Below are 15,715 nucleotides of genomic sequence, written 5' to 3'. Positions count from 1 at the left end.
CTCCGTCTGAGGCGTTGAGGGGGCGGCCCCTTTCCCCCTCCGCGGCGGAAAGAGAAGCGGCGGCGACCGAGGCGGCGCTTCCCCTCAGGCCGCGGGGGGCGAGGAGGCGGGAGCGGCGCGGCTTGGGCCTCCTCCTCCTCCTCCTCCTCCTCCTGCCCGTCCCGGCTCCCCAAGATGTCGGCCTTCGCCGCAAGAGCGACCCGCCGCCCGCCCTCCCGGCCCTCCCCACCACAGCCCCGCGAGGTAGGCCGCCATTCATGGGGGGGGGGTGTCCCACCCGCCATACAGACCCGTGGGACTACAACCCCCATCTGCCCCCGGGCTGCATGGCCAGGGTCAGGAACAATGGGCGTTGGAGTCCATCAGAGGTCGAGGTGGGGGTGGGGAGGCGGCTTCCAGAGAAACACGGCGGCGCCAGATCGAACAACAGCCCCGCGAGGCAGGCCAGCCGGCGCCCGCCCCAAAGTGCTGCTTTTGGGGGAAGAGAGGGAGGGTGTGTGTGTGGGGGGGGGGGGAAGCAGCTTTCCTAAACCCAGATGTTTTGGACTACAACGCCCAGCACTCCCGACCACCAGCCATGCAGGGTTGGGGGCTGATGGGAGCTGGGATCCAAAACACCCAGAGAGTGCCAGGCTGGGGCATGAATTACTTCCAGCCTTTGAGTTTCTGCTTTAAATCTAGCAGGTGTTTTGAATCTTTGCACCGCTGCCGGGTTCTGTTGGGTTATTTTTTATTTCATACTGCAGGTTTTTTAAATATATATATATATATATATATTGTGTTGTGTTGCATCGTTGTAGATTTCAGGGTTGTGAGCGGCAATCTTGATGGTGGTGTGAGGTTTAGGCTGGAATAGCTGCCCCGAGCCAGGTCCCACGGTCACAAAAGCTATCCTAGTAGGTTGTCGGAAGCTCTATCGTAATAGAGCTTGGGCTATGGGGCGGTATACAAATGTAATTAATAATAATAATAATAATAATAATAATAATAATAATAATAATGGGTGTGCCACACAATGGTATTCAGAGGAATCCTTCACCTTACTGGGACTATGTCCTCTTTACTGCTTTCTGAACTTTTGTGAGTGGTATATATAGTAATAATAACCAGCATCTGACCCATGTGCAGTAATAAATTATTATGCACAGATTAACATGTGCTCATTTTGCATAATTCTGCTTCTGTGATCCAAAGGACTGTGAGAAAGGAATTGATACAAGGTTAGGAACGGATGAGCTCTGGTGTGTGTTAGTGTTGGGTGGACAAGGGCGACCAGGATGATCAGGGGTCTGGAAACAAAGCCCTATGAAGAGAGACTGGAAGAACTGGGCATGTTTAGCCTGGAGAAGAGAAGATGGAAGGGAGACATGATAGCACTCTTCAAATACTTAAAAGGTTGTCACACAGAGGAGGGCCAGGATCTCTTCTCGATTCTCCCAGAGTGCAGGACATGGACTAACGGGCTCAAGTTAAAGGAAGCCAAATTCCAGCTGGACATCAGGAAAAACTGCCTGACTGTTAGAGCAGTGTGACAATGGAATCAGTGACCTAGGGAGGTGGTGGGCTCTCCCATATTAGAGGCCTTCAAGAGGCAGCTGGACAACCATCTGTCAGGAATGCTTCAAGGTGGATTCCTGCATTGAGCAGGGGGTTGGACTCAATGGCCTTAGAGGCCCCTTCCAAGTCTGCTATTCTATGATTCTATGATTCTACAGGGTACTAACAACCCTGCCCACTGGAAGTCCAGCCTGGCATGTCTCCGGCATGTGTGCTTTCACCAGGAACTCATCATAGGTTTGCAAGCTTTTCTCCACGACAGAAGGGATAGAAACCTGTGTTTTTAAAAGCAAAAACACTGAAATATTCAGGGAATTGTTTGTGGCACATGATTGTATTCGGCACAAGAGTCTTGGCCATCCAAGCACTACAAAGACTGAGGCTGGTGATACAGTTCTGCAAATGCAGCCTCTGGGTTGCCGTCACTGTACTTACCCAGAATTACGCTCCAGATTTGAAACGGATGGGACCAGTATCCTCATCCCAGATTCCTTATGTGGGAGTAGGCCAGATTTCCACCTGTAAAATGGGCATGAAGTGATGAAAATGTGGAGTATCTTTTGAGAACCTCAGTTGGGAAATTATTAAAAATAATAAAATATGTAGCTAATCCTATTATTATTATTATTATTATTATTATTATTATTATTATTTTGGTGGGTCACCACAATGCAGACGACTGAATTTGCCTTCCCTTCCAGCTGCAGTGTTGTTTCCGCACTTCCTTTCTCTTGGGTCTCCGTCGTCCCGCAAGCGAGAAGATGCCTTAGGCTGTTCCAAGTGAGAGAGAGAACGCTTCTGTGACTCCCTGGTGGCTGCTCCATCCCATGGATTCTCCCAGCGGACGATGGAGCATCCCGAGGGCGAAAGGCCTCCAGATCTCCTGCCAAAGGGGTCCGGCTGTGTTGCCAGGAAGGAGGCAGGCGACGCCGGGAATCTCTTCTCCAAGGACCAGCAAGAAATCAACCCGCTCTTTTTTGACGATACTTCAAGATTCCAACCCGAAGGGTTCCAAGCCTACGCCAAGTCCAAATCGTTCACCCCAAAGCCTCCGCACAAACCCAGGCTGGAGCGGACCTCGTCTCTCGATGAGCTGGTCTGGCGCCGCCAGAGACCCTTCAGAATGAGCCAAGACGGCTTGACGGATCCCGCTGAGACGGGCTCTTCCAATGGACATCTCCAGCGGGGGAGTCCCGTCCGGCAGAAGATCACCTGCGGCGGCGATCAGCCCCGAAGGGAGGGATCCCTGTGCAGCTTGCGTGGCGTCTCTGAAGCTCCCCACGCCGGGCAGAGTACGTTGAGCCTTTTGGACTCACGCGGGACGTTGGCCAGAATCAGGGCCGCCCCGCCCCCGCTGGAACTGGATGGCTCCTTCCCTTCTCTGAGGACGACTAATCGGATCGACCCGGATTGCGTGGATTACCGGCTTTCTTCCCAGAGCTGCTTTCCGCGGGCGGGCAGCAGCTGGAGCGACACCCAGCTCCACAGCCGAGGCATGGTTTGCGGCAACGGCTCCACGGCCTCCATGAAGTCCACGTTCAGCCTTCTGACCCCCATCCGCGTCAGGGACGTGCGGAACAGGTATGTCCCTTGGCGGTGCCGGCCCAGCCGTTTTACGTGTGGGCCTCGGGCAGTGGCGGTTTCAAGGCAGAGTTTTCCGTCACAGGAAAGCCCTTGTTCTCCTTTCCACTGAAAGGAAATCTTCTGCTGGAATGGAAAACCCCTGGGGGGGTTCCCGAAAAGTCTTAGGAACGGGAAGGCCAGAATCTGGTCTTGCACACACAGACCTTACCTGAAAGATCAGCGCACGTCTCGGGGCTGCTCTGGTCCCTTCCACCTGTTTAAAAGAACAACTGGCTGCCTGTTAGCTACCGAGCTGCGTTGGAGGTTTTATTATTGACATACAAAGCCCTCAACCACTTGGGGCCAGGCTGCCTAGCTGTCCGTCTTCCTATGCATACACCCCGTCGACCCCTGAGTACTTCAGAGGAGACCTTATTGGTTCTTCCGCAACCAATAAAATGCTGCAGGGTCATAACAAGTAAGCGGAACTCCCAACGGCTGGATCTATTCCAGGGGTTTCTGCACCCCTGGAATAAATGCGGAAATGTACAGTTTCCATATTATTATTATTATTTTTAAAAATAGCTTTCGTTGGTGTGTTTCAGGATTTCTGTTTTGTTGTGTTTCCTCCTCCGTTGCTGGATCCTGCGCTAGGCAAGGACTCAATGAAGAAGGAAGTCTGGGGCAGTTAGGGTGTCGTTTTGTTTGCAGTTGTCCAGGTGACGGTCCGTAGCCAGGAGGGCCTTTGACCAACCTGGGTTGGTGCGACAGCCCCAGGCGTGTGCCGACCTGGCCATGGTGACGCATGCTTGAGTTCCAGTCACATGCCTGTGGTGCTCCCTGCATGGGGCTGCCTTGGACAGCGGTCCAGGATGCAGCAGACAGGTATCGCCTGGAAGGAGCCTGCTTCTCTGTTACAAATCTTCCTTGGCTGATGGGTGGGGTGGGTGGGGGGTTCATGGCTTGGGCAACGTTTAATTTCTTTGATTGCGCTTTTGATTGGGCTTGTAATGTATTTGTCTTTATGTCATGCTTCAATTAAGATTCCGTTTTTAATCTGGATTTTATTGTTTGTTGGCTACTGTGTGAACAGAATGCTGGTCAAGACGGACCCTTGGACTGATCCAGCATCAGGGCTCTTCTTATTTTATTGTTAGCTGCCTTGAGCACTATTTTCTCACAGAACGACGGGTTATGAATTAATTGATGCGTTGATTAAGGTCACAATCCAGTTCAGGTTTAGACAGAAAAAGCTCTATAACTCCCTGCCTGGGGAACCCTGGGAGTTGTAGGACATCTTTCTGTCTCAACGTGAATCGGAATGTGTCCTAATTCTGTTTGTGAGACCAATGCAAAGTGCTGGTTGTGACCTTTAGGACCCAACACGTCTTGGAAGTGGGATCGTGAAAGACAGCCTCCTCTCCCACCAACCTGATGGCCAGTTGAGATATAGCACATGACATCTATTTGTTTTTTGTCGCATTTATATCCTGGTTTGCTCCAAGGAGCTCATGGTGGTAGCATCAGTGCGTCTTCCGCCACCGCCATTTATCTTCACAACGACCTTGCGAGGGAGGTTAAACGGAGAGATTATGGCTGGCCCAAGTTCACCCAGTGAGCTTCTTGGCTGAGCTGTGATTTGAACCCAGTCCCAGTTAAATTCTCTAACCACTATGCCAGGGGTGCAGAACCCTCAGTCCGCGGGGCACCCCAGTTCATCCCATACAGCGGCTACATCCTTCTCTCCATATAACACAACCTCTGAGTTGCGTTTGGTTGGGGGACAGGACAGAACCTTTTTGGTGGTTGCAGCGAAACTCTGGAACTCGCTGCCCAGAGATCCTCGCCTTTCCCCCTCTCTGGTGCAGTTGATTTATCGAGCTGCTGATTCTCGTCTCCAGGGCCATGTCCGTTTGCTTTCTTCATCTGCCGCCTCTGCCTCTTTTACATCTTGTTTTGTTGTACTTAACTATTATTATCCGCCTTGAACGTTTGGTACAGAAGCGCAGGATGGGACGTGCTCCAAAATAAACCTATAAACGGCTTTCATATCGGTGGCATCCTTTCCCCACAGAAGTTACTTGGAGGGCAGCCTGCTTGCGAGCGGCGCGCTGCTGGGAGCCGAAGAGCTGAACCGATATTTTCCCGATCGGAGCGTTGGCATCTTCGTCGCCACCTGGAACATGCAGGGGCAAAAGGTGAGGGCAGGAAGACCTCCGGGGGCTTTTGCCCGTCGTCAGCCCTTGGCCCAGGAAGCCCTGGCTAAGCCGAGAAGGCAACGAAAGTGCAGTCAGACACTGCCAGAGTCTGGAAGCTGTGCAGGTGACTCCAGGAGTGTTCAGGGCCCTCCTGCCCCATGGCCTACACACGCACAGCCCCATGGCAGAGGCGGGGCTCTGGCCTCCAAGCCACCATTTTGAATGTCGATAAAGATAGCACTGGAGAGCGGCACGTCACTGTGCAGGATGACAGCCTCCCAGTTTGAAAAAACGAATTACTGTTTGCTTTTAATAAATAAAATAAAAACCAGGAGCGACAGGGAGCCTGGCAGTCTCAAGAGCAGTGTCTGGAGGTGCACGGATGCCCATGGGCACCATGTTAGGGACCCCTGGGTTAAATGATCATCATTCTCTTAGCCATGACGGTTGACCAAGTCCAGAAGGAAAAGGCAGGTGCTGCAGCAGCAGCAGCAGCAGCAGCAGCAGCAGCAGCAGCAGGAGGAGGCTTCAAGGAGAAAAGCAGGGGGCAAAGGAAGCAGTACGAGTCTTGGAGAAGTTCTGATCTATAGCAGTTCCCTTCCAGGCACTCACAGCCGCCGGAAGCTGAAACCGTTTGCCCACGTGACTGGAAGTGCCGTGGGTTGGGGGCAGGCGCCACAGCCGGCGGTGCGTGGTGGGAGGGGAAACGGAGCCGAGCGGCCCTGTAATCCTGCCAGCCAGGTCCATGCATGGATTAGAGCTGCTAATCCATGCGTGGTCGTGAGAGACCAACCGGCCGCACGGCCTCCGTGAGACCCAGGGCTGTTCCCCCTCGGGGTGGAGGCAACGTGAATCCTCTGCCCGAGGAGCGCACCCGGTGCTCCAGATCGTTGGCAAGTGTGTCGTTCCACCGGCAGCGGTGTTTCTAGCTCTGGGCCCGTGGGTCCCAAGCCCTGAATGCGTTTCCCAGGGGCCTGGATCTCTTCCCCAGAGCCCAACGTGTCCATACATGCCGATGGAGGGCGTGTGTCTTTCTCAGTGCCATGTCTAATCCTACTGCCCCAGTTTTGGGAGAAGACGTTTCAGGTAATCAATCAGAATCAGATTCAGAACTACCGTATTTCTTCGATTGTAAGACGGACACTAATTTCAGTACCACCAGCAGAAGAAAAAAACCTAAGACACAGCCGCGATTCTAAGACGCACCCCATTTTTAGAGATGTTTATATGGGGGAAAAGTGCGTCTTAGAATCGAAGAAATAGGGTAGAAGACGCAGCGCCAGACACCAGCCAGCCTGTACCAGTTGGGGAGGAAGCTCTCTCGGGCGATTCCCCAGTTGGGAGTCAGCTCTCTCCAGAGCTTGTCTCCTCAAGGCCAAATCCTACACACTCAGTGGGAAGTGAGTTTTCTTCCGGAGGTGAGCATCCCGACAAGCTAGCTGATGCTAGGGTCCGCTGGAAGCTCAAACACACGGGGCGGAAGGAAGGAGTGAGAAAGTCAGTTCGATTACGCCAGAACCTGCCTCCACACCAGGCTCTTTGAAGCGGTTTCCTATTCTTCCTGAGCAGACAATTGTGTTGCTTAGTTTGCATAGTTTTGCCTAGGGGGACGTTTCCAAGAGGTTAGACTCTCTTAAAATAGAAGAGACATTTGTTGCTTAATAAAAGCTTTCTGGATTACTTAGCAAGCCTCCTCGAAAGCAGGCGTTTTCTGAGAAACACAACACTCAGCTTATTTGCAGGGTGCAACATTCGAAAGGGGGCTGGAGCTGGGCAGGGAAAGGTTAACTTTCCCCTTCCCACGTGCTGCAATGCCCCCCACCCCTGGGGTGTGGGGGTGAACCTTCTCCTGCATAGCAATTAAGCTTAGAAAAACACACAACTGTTTTCCATTGGTTTAAGATGATCTGGGGCAGATCACCAGGAAGCCAAATGATTGAAGAACTGTTTTGATCTGAGGGGATTTGGATGAGAAATGAATTGGCTGTGAAATTTTAAAAAACCCTAGTAACTCTTTCTACATGTGCACAAATAGAGACCAATGAACCCAGGAAAATGTTATGCCGGTTTGTGCCCTAGGGGGCTGGGCCCGAACCGTTTATAAACGCCTGGCAACGTCCCCGGTGACCTGGTCAGGTTTGCTTCTCCCTTCCCTCCTACTGTAACCGCTCAGCTAAAGGTCTTCCGTTCCTTGCAGGAACTCCCAGAGATGCTGGACGACTTCCTGCTGCCCTCTGACCCTGACTACGCCCAGGACATGTATGTCATCGGGATCCAGGAAGGCTGCCCAGATAGGTACGGGGCCCAAAGCGAAGCAGCTTCCCAGCGTACGGCCGCGGTTCCTCCCCTGGCACGTCTCCCAGCCGACCTCCTGATCTCTGCCCGCTGTGCAGAGGGGAACTCTGGTCGCAGAGGGCTGCGATTGTAACAGGCAGCGTCCCCTGGTCTCGCATGCGGCGAGGCTTCGTGCATGTGCGGGCCGTCTCCTGAGCCTGCCTTTGTGTTAGCAAGTCGCTCCCCTCCCTTGTTCGGTCATCTTCTGTCATCAGCGCATATCAGGGGTGCAGAACCTTGGACCCGGGGGCCGCATCCAGCTCGCTTGGGGTCGCAGTCTAGGCCTCCAGGCTTCCTAATCCCCCAAACACCAATTGCTTGGTGTTTTTGTCGCTTTTATGCAGTCCACCTCTTCTACAATGCCTCTTCTAATGCTGAGTCACTGGCAGTAAGAGCTTGAAGATAAAACATGCAGGCGTTATCGGGTGTTTTGGCCCCGCCCCCTTTCGAACGCGGCCCCGAGAGCTTCTCCGAAGCGGCGTTGGGCCCTCGGGCTGCAGGAGAACTTGCACCCTGGTGGCTGCGATCAGCGGCCGAAAGACTTGGGAACCCATGTGCCTTTTGCGAGGGATTGTGGGCACAGAGCAGAGTTCCCTGCTAGGTTGCGAGACCCAGGCTGGACCCATGGCTGGACGCATAAAACTGTGGATTTCCTAGCCGGGTCCACACAGCACGCTGAACAACCAGCCTTTAATTTCAGAGATGCCACCTCCACCACCACCACCAGCGTCACAAAGATAAGCCCGACTCCTCGCTAACAAACCCAGTCGAGGCTCCGGTGGCTCCGGTGGAGTGTGGGGCTGGATGAAACGAAATGAGCCACAGGTTGGCTTGGCTTCTCTTGGCTTCTCTTCCTCAGGCGCGAATGGGAAATCCGTCTGCAGGAGACGCTGGGCCCCCATTACGTCATGCTCTACGCAGCCACCCACGGCGTGCTCTACATGTCCGTCTTCCTCCGCAGGGATCTCATCTGGTTCTGCTCGGGTACGTGCATCGCCCGCTGGGTGTTCTTAATGGCCTTTCGGTCCTGAATTGCATTTATTTCTTATTTGTTTATTACATTTATATACCGCCCCGTAGCCGAAGCTCTCTGGGTGGTTTACAAAAGTTTAAAATGGCGAACGGTAAAAAGTATACAAAATAAATCCATTCCTTGCTACTCGTCAACGAAGCCGCGTTCCGGGGGAACCTGATGATCGTGGACGCTTTTTCGCAACTGAGAGAGAACCCACGATGTAACAAGCAAAAGCTGCCAGTTCCCTTAAAAAGGGAAGCCAACACCCAGTCTTTAACCACCACAACAATTATTATTATTTATTGCATTTCTATACTGCCCCAGAGCCGTTGACGTAAGATTGGCACGCGCTCCCATTCTTCACCGTAGACCAGGGCTGGGGGACATGTTACCCTCCCGAGGTTGGGCTTCAAGTCCCATCAGCCCCTAACCAAGACAGCCAATAGTGAGGAATGATGGGAACTGCGATCCAACAACGTCTGGAGGAGCGCACCTTCCCCTCCCCCACCGCTTAGATCAATGGGCAAGCGACAGCGGTGGGCCCACGGTTGGGTCGTGCGCCGTCTTGGACGGGCCTCTCGGAGGCGGCTCTTTGACAGCCCTCGTTTCTCCCTGCAGAGGTGGAGTCCGCCACAGTGACGACGCGCATCGTGTCTCAGATCAAAACCAAGGGCGCCCTGGGCGTGGGCTTCACCTTCTTCGGCACATCCTTCCTTTTCATCACGTCCCATTTCACGTGTGAGTCGCTCGCCAGGTTCCAGCGCCACGAACGCCGGAGCGAGGGGTTGAATTTCCCTTCCCAGCATCAATTAACGCCTTCAGTGCGATTTGTCAGATGATGCACAAACACCTGCTTTTAAGATTGCCCCTGCGCCCACCCCAAAAACGTGCTGGGAGTTTTGGGGATCTGGGACTCTGTGTTTGTGATAGAGGAAAGGCATTGTTCCCCATGCTGGCTGGGGGATGCTGGGAGTTGCAGTCTTCGAGAGGCCACAAGGCCAGGGAAAGATTGAACCTGCCCTGGGCTTTGCCCCCGGACTCTTGCTTCCGTCAGGCCTGCCCTGAGCAGACCTCTTCTTCTCTTTCAGCTGGAGACGGCAAAGTGTGCGAGCGGGTGCTGGACTACAACAAAACCATCCAGGCTCTTGCCCTGCCCAAAAACATTCCGGACACCAACCCCTACCGCTCCAGCTCCAGTGAGTAACACAGCAGCTTAGAAGCGCTCTCTTTCGCACGGGAATTCTTCCTTGCGCTGATTTTCCGAGTCAATATTCCCACGGGGGAAAAGGATTTTCTTTGCTGGAAACGAATTGGTGGTTTGGCCCTGGCCCATGCGTGAAGCAAAAGGAGGAAACCAGATTTATAGGGAAGATTGAGGGGAGACATGAGAGCAGTCTTCCAATACTTAAAAGGTTGTCCCACAGAGGAGGGCCAGGATCTCTTCTCAATCCTCCCAGAGTGCAGGACACAGAATAACGGGCTCAAGTTACAGGAAGCCAGATTCCAGCCGGACATCAGGAAAAGCTTCCTGACTGTTAGAGCAGTATGACAATGGAATCAGTTACCTAGGGAGGTTGTGGGCTCTCCCACACTAGAGGCCTTCAAGAGGCAGCTGGACAAGCATCTGTCAGGGATGCTTTAGGGTGGATTCCTGTCTTGAGCAGGGGGTTGGACTCAATGACCTTAGAGGCCCCTTCCAACTCTGCTATTCTATGATTCTATGAGGTTGAAAGTAGATGGCTGAGGCTGTGCCACTTCCAAGTTTTGGAGGGCCCGTGGGCAAGAAGCCTGCAATAGCCCTCCTTCCTCAGTGGCTGCACGTGGCACCTAAACGCAGGAACGTGGCTGCTCATCTCCTCTGGACTGGGAGGATAGTTCCCCTTTTCTGCCCTTTTCCCAGCTCTAGGGGTGCAGTGACCGGAACGGTGCACGGCATTCTAAGTGTGGTTGCCCCATAGGTTCGCCTAAGAAGAATACGCTCTCGGCGGGTTTATTTTCAGCTGCTTCCCTGATTATGCCTGATACATGGAACCAGTTCTCCTCCTTCTGCTCCCTTTGCAGCCGACGTCACGACCCGCTTCGACAACGTCTTCTGGTTTGGGGACTTCAACTTCCGCCTGAATGAGAACCGGGAGATGGTTGAGCAAATCCTCAACCAAGGCAAGGAAACGGACATGGCCAAGCTGCTGCAGCACGACCAGCTGATGAGGGAAATGGGCAACGGTGAGGAGGGCCTCGCACCCGTGTTTCGAGCCTCAGTTCTGCAGCTAAGAGCCAAAATCCACTATGCCGCTGCAGGACTCACGGGCAGAGAAATTGTTGCAGCGGTCGGGTGTTGAAACGCTTTTGCGCCCTGCTGTGTGTATCACAAATAGGTGCGTTTCAGTAAAGGAAGTGGGGAGTCCGTTGCCTAGCTGAGCAGCAGATCCTGTTCGTCTGGGGCAAGCAGTTAAGCTGGAACCAGCTCTTAATTTGTAAGACGCAGACAAGCTGGAGCGTGTTCAGAGGAAGGCAACCAGGATGATCAGGGGTCTGGAAACAAAGCCCTGTGAGGAGAGACGGAAAGAACTGGGCATGTTGAGCCTGGAGAAGAGAAGATGGAGGGGAGACATGACAACACTCTTCAAATACTTGAAAGGTTGTCACACAGAGGAGGGCTGGGATCTCTTCTCGATCCTCCCAGAGTGCAGGACACGGAATAACGGGCTCAAGTTAAAGGAAGCCAGATTCAAGCTGGACATCAGGAAAAGCTTCCTGACTGTTAGAGCAGTATGACAATGGAACCAGTTCCCTAGGGAGGTTGTGGGCTCTCCCACCCTAGAGGCCTTCAAGAGGCAGCTGGACAGCCACCTGTCAGGGATGCTTTAGGGTGGATTCCTGCATTGAGCGGGGGGGTTGGACTCGATGGCCTTAGAGGCCCCTTCCAACTCTACTATTCTGTGATTCTACAAGAAACAGCTGTGGAGAGAGCCTAGACCCAGCCTGGCAGCAGGGCCTGTCTTCAAAAGAAGTCCAAGTTGCCCTCACATAGACAATGTTGCTTATTTTATTAATTGCTCCATCGTTCCATGGCATCACCGCTGTGCAGTGCCAACGAACAAGCCCTGTTGCACCAGAATTTGATTCAGCTGCCTTATTAGAAACTTGGTATATTTTGTTTGTTTTTCACTGAGAAGAAAAGCCGGGTCTGGGGGAGATACGATAGAGGGGTACAAAATCATGCCTGGTGAAGAGAAAGTTGGTGACGGAAGCATTCTTCTCCCTCTTTCAAAATGCTAGAATTCCCATGAAGTTGATGGGTGGGAGATTCAGGACAGATCGAAGGAAAGGCTTCTTCACACAGCGCAGAGTTGAATTATGGAATTCTCTACCACAAGATGTGGTGATGGACACCCGTTTGGATGGCTTTAAAAGGGGGTTGGATTAATTCCTGGAGGAGGAGGAGGCTATCCATGGCTACTAGTCCTGATGGTTGCATTCCGCCTCCAGTATCAGAGGCAGTATGCTGGGGAACAGAACCGGGAGGGTGCTATCGCACTCACGTCCTGGTTGTGGGTCTCCCGCAGGCAGCTGTTTGGCCAGTGTGTGATCAAGACGGTCCCTTCGTCCAATCCCACAGGGCTCTGCTTATGTTCGGATGTTGAGCAAGCTCCTGAGAAGACGTTTCTCCGCCGGTGGGATTTGGTGATGGACTATTAGCGGAGGGTAGAGTTGACCCGCCGTATTCTGTCCTCCCATAGGCACTGTTTTTAAGGGGTTCCAAGAGGCTCCCATCCTGTTCCGACCATCCTACAAGTTCGACGTTGGGCGGGACACCTACGACACGACTTCCAAGCAGAGGACACCTTCGTACACGGTAAGGACTTCTGAGTCAGCCACCAACACGTCTCCCATCTGAGAACTATTCCCCTCCGAAAGGAGGACTTCATGGGGGAAGAAACTTTGGACCGAAGGATGAAGGGGTTTTGGGTTTTTTTTTAATGCTCACTAAAAGGAAGCCCGCCTTAGATGAGCGTCTCAGCCCACCTGCTTTGAGGAGGCAGGACTTCCAAAGAAGAACGCGCTCTGTTTTTGGAGCCTTCCACAGCGGAACAATAAGCTCAATTAAATGAGGGAGTGGGGAGGGGGGAGAAACGTTTATCTTTGGGGCAGGGTGGGAAATCCAGTCTTGTGCCCTTTTACTGAGCAAGAGAGATCCTTCACGAAGGCCTCTACCGCTTTTGCTGGAGGCCCTGGCTCACCTTCCCCCCCCCCCCCCCGGTCTTCTCAGGATCGGGTGATATACCGGAGCCGCCACAAGGATGAGATCCACGCCGTGAAATACTCTTCCTGCCTCGGGATCAAAACGTCGGACCACCGGCCTGTGTACGGGTTATTTCGGGTCAAAGTGAGACCCGGAAGAGACAAGTTAGTATGACCCTGAAGCTGCCTTAACACACGACGCTGGGGGTGAAGCGTCTCTTCGCTTGATGGCTTTGGAGAACCGTTGCCCAACATGGCTGCAAACCCCATCACTCCCACGGCTGACCTAGGCTGGCGGCTGGAGGATGCTGGGACCTGTAGTCCAGCACATCCAGAGGGCTGCACGTTGCGGGAGGTTAATCCGGGATGCTAGATTAGGAGGGGGCCCTGGTGAACTAAGCTGCCATTTGGCTCCAAAGAGGCTCAGAGACAGAACGGGGGCTTCAGGCGATCTGGACGCTTGCAGGCCTTCCGCTTTTGCCACAGCTGTTTGGCACACTTGTGTGGAAGGCCTGCTGTGGCTTGCCACGGATGGCGTTGCAGCCTGAGCCCCAGATAGGGCTGCCCAGGCTCCTAGGTCCAAACAGGAAATATATCCCAGCCCCAAACCCCAAAGCAATACACCTCTGGGCCTGAAGTTTTGCACCCCTGTCGATAGCTCGTCAGAATCGGAGTTTCTGCTTTCTACAACCCACCTAACGGATTCCTTGGGTGGCTGTCGTTGTTTCTCACAGCATCCCATTGGCTGCGGGGCAGTTTGACCGAGAACTCTATCTGATTGGCATAAAGAGGCGGATCACACGGGAGCTCCAGAAGAAGCAGGCCCTGAAGGACCAGAAATCCAGCGCCGTCTGTTCGGTCTCCTGACCTGAAAAAGCCGCCCAAAGAGGATTCCCGAGGCAGGCGGAGGGTGGGCCTGAGCGACGAGGGCCTGCGACGACCGCCTCCTGGTGACGGCCTGTGCAGTTCGATCTCGCACGGGAACTGCTGCGGCGCGACGGCCAAAGCGAGGGAACACCCTGCGGTTGCCTGTTTCCACAGAGGCGATCGCAAGAAGAGGTTTGCCGAGGAGCCGCGATCCTGCCTGGCGGGGGCCTTCCCTGGGCCGAGATGCTGGCGCGGCCCAGCCCGGCTCTCCTGTGAAACGTTTGCCTGAAAAGAGCAGCCTGCGTGCCCCCCGCTCCCAGCGGGTCTGGCGTCCTCTGCATGCAAAGCCATGTCCGCGTCGGGGGTTCCTGGAAGAGGCCTCTCGTGGGGCCGCCGTGGAAACAAAGGAAAGGCCGGCCGTGAGCTTTATGCCCGCTTCATTCCCCGCCTTCCGCAGCTGCAGCTAGAAAGCGTTCGCTTGGCGACCCAGAGCCCCGTCGCGCTCTGAATTCTGACGGCCCACTTCGGGGCCATCACAGCTCTGGAGCCGAAACAACCGTGAGGGGGATGGAGGAGTCCAAAGGCGCCGGCCTTCGACGCCAATGGTTTGCTCAGGAATACCGGAGGAGCCTCCGCGCTTCTCGCCTTGTTCCCAGACCAAGACCCCGCTTTCCTCTGGGACTGTTTCCCCCCCCACACACACACCTCTCAGCTACATGTTTCTAAAAGCCCCCTGGTTAATTACTGTAGGGGACAGGATACAAGCTGGCTTCGTCTGACAAAGGACTGTCGCTTCCTCTCTTTCCAAGCGGCTCTCTGAGTCGGATCCCTGAAACGGCAAGGTCCCGTTTGGCCGCGTCTCAGCAGCGTGAAAAGCTGGGCGCCAGGAGCCTTTTGAGCTTGTCTGCGCTGTTTCCCCCTCCGCGTTTTGTCCCTCGTTATTACCTGGGCTGCGTTTGTGTCCAGCATTCCTTGAGAAGGATGAAAGGAGAGCCAGATGTTAAAAATGTGTTTTCCGGCGTGCCGCGTTCTTCTTCAACCAAACTTTTCATTGCTCGCCACTCCCTTTCTGTCATGTAATTCTGCTAAATCTCAATTCTGCCACCAGTGGAATCTACCCCATCGAGGTAGGATCCGCTGCCTGTGCTTCTTTCAAACACTCTGCGGGTTTTCCTGTTCCCACTGTGTGGCAATGTGCCAAATTCTACATCCGATAAAATAAATACCTAGTTGAATCCAGTTTTGTGAAGGTCTCCCTCTCTCAGAACACTAGAACCCAGTGGGGTCGTCCCATGAAGCTGATGGGTGGGAGATTCAGGACAAATAAAAGGACTTCTTCACACAGTGCAGAGTTAAACTATGGAACTCGCTACCACAAGAACTAGTGATGGCCACCCATTGGGATGGCTTTAAAAGGGGGTTGGATCAATTCCTGGAGGAGGAGGAGGCTATCAAGGGCTACTAGCCCTGATGGTTGTGTGCTGTCTACAGTATCCAGGGCAGTGAGCCTGTGTGCACCAGTTGCTGGGGAACATGGGCGGGAGGGTGATGTTGCACCGTGTCCTGCTTTGTGGGTCCCTGGTCAACAACTGGTGGGCCTCTGTGTGAACAGAGTGCTGGACTAGATGGACCCTCAACCCTATCCAGCATCAGGGCTCTTATGTTCAGCGGTGAAAAGCTGCATTTCTCACAACGCTTCGTTTTTGTCTCGTGGCAGATTCTGTGCTTATAGGTCAGGCAGTAAAGATGCAGGATTCTCCCTCTGAGCTTAAAACGTATTTCTTGCACTGCACTAAGGCCGGGGGTGTTGATCTTCAGGCCTGTGGGCTGAATCTGCCCCCTTAGGCTTCCCCAGGGGGCCAACGCCCCCTTTCCCATTACGATTTGGTGCCTTTGTGGCTTTTACATATTCCCCTCCCCCTTCAGGGAGGTCGCAATG

General features: G+C 53.7%; 1 protein-coding gene across 1 annotated transcript; it reads left to right on the top strand.

Moving 5' to 3' along the window:
* The first annotated feature begins 224 nt into the window (after positions 1–224).
* Positions 225–15,015, top strand: INPP5E (inositol polyphosphate-5-phosphatase E). The gene is made up of 11 exons (XM_063144721.1): positions 225–243; positions 2,259–3,138; positions 5,195–5,318; positions 7,516–7,613; positions 8,512–8,636; positions 9,286–9,405; positions 9,756–9,863; positions 10,729–10,890; positions 12,408–12,523; positions 12,938–13,074; positions 13,644–15,015. Exons 2-11 carry the CDS (start codon positions 2,405–2,407, stop codon positions 13,774–13,776), a joined length of 1,857 nt encoding a protein of 618 aa, XP_063000791.1. The 5' UTR covers positions 225–243; positions 2,259–2,404; the 3' UTR covers positions 13,777–15,015.
* Positions 15,016–15,715: the final 700 nt, after the last annotated feature.

Source organism: Elgaria multicarinata, chromosome 19 (genome assembly GCF_023053635.1).
Source record: "Elgaria multicarinata webbii isolate HBS135686 ecotype San Diego chromosome 19, rElgMul1.1.pri, whole genome shotgun sequence".
Taxonomy (NCBI): domain Eukaryota; kingdom Metazoa; phylum Chordata; class Lepidosauria; order Squamata; family Anguidae; genus Elgaria; species Elgaria multicarinata.
Note: the sequence above shows the minus strand (reverse complement) of the source record. Positions and strands in the feature narration are given on the sequence as shown.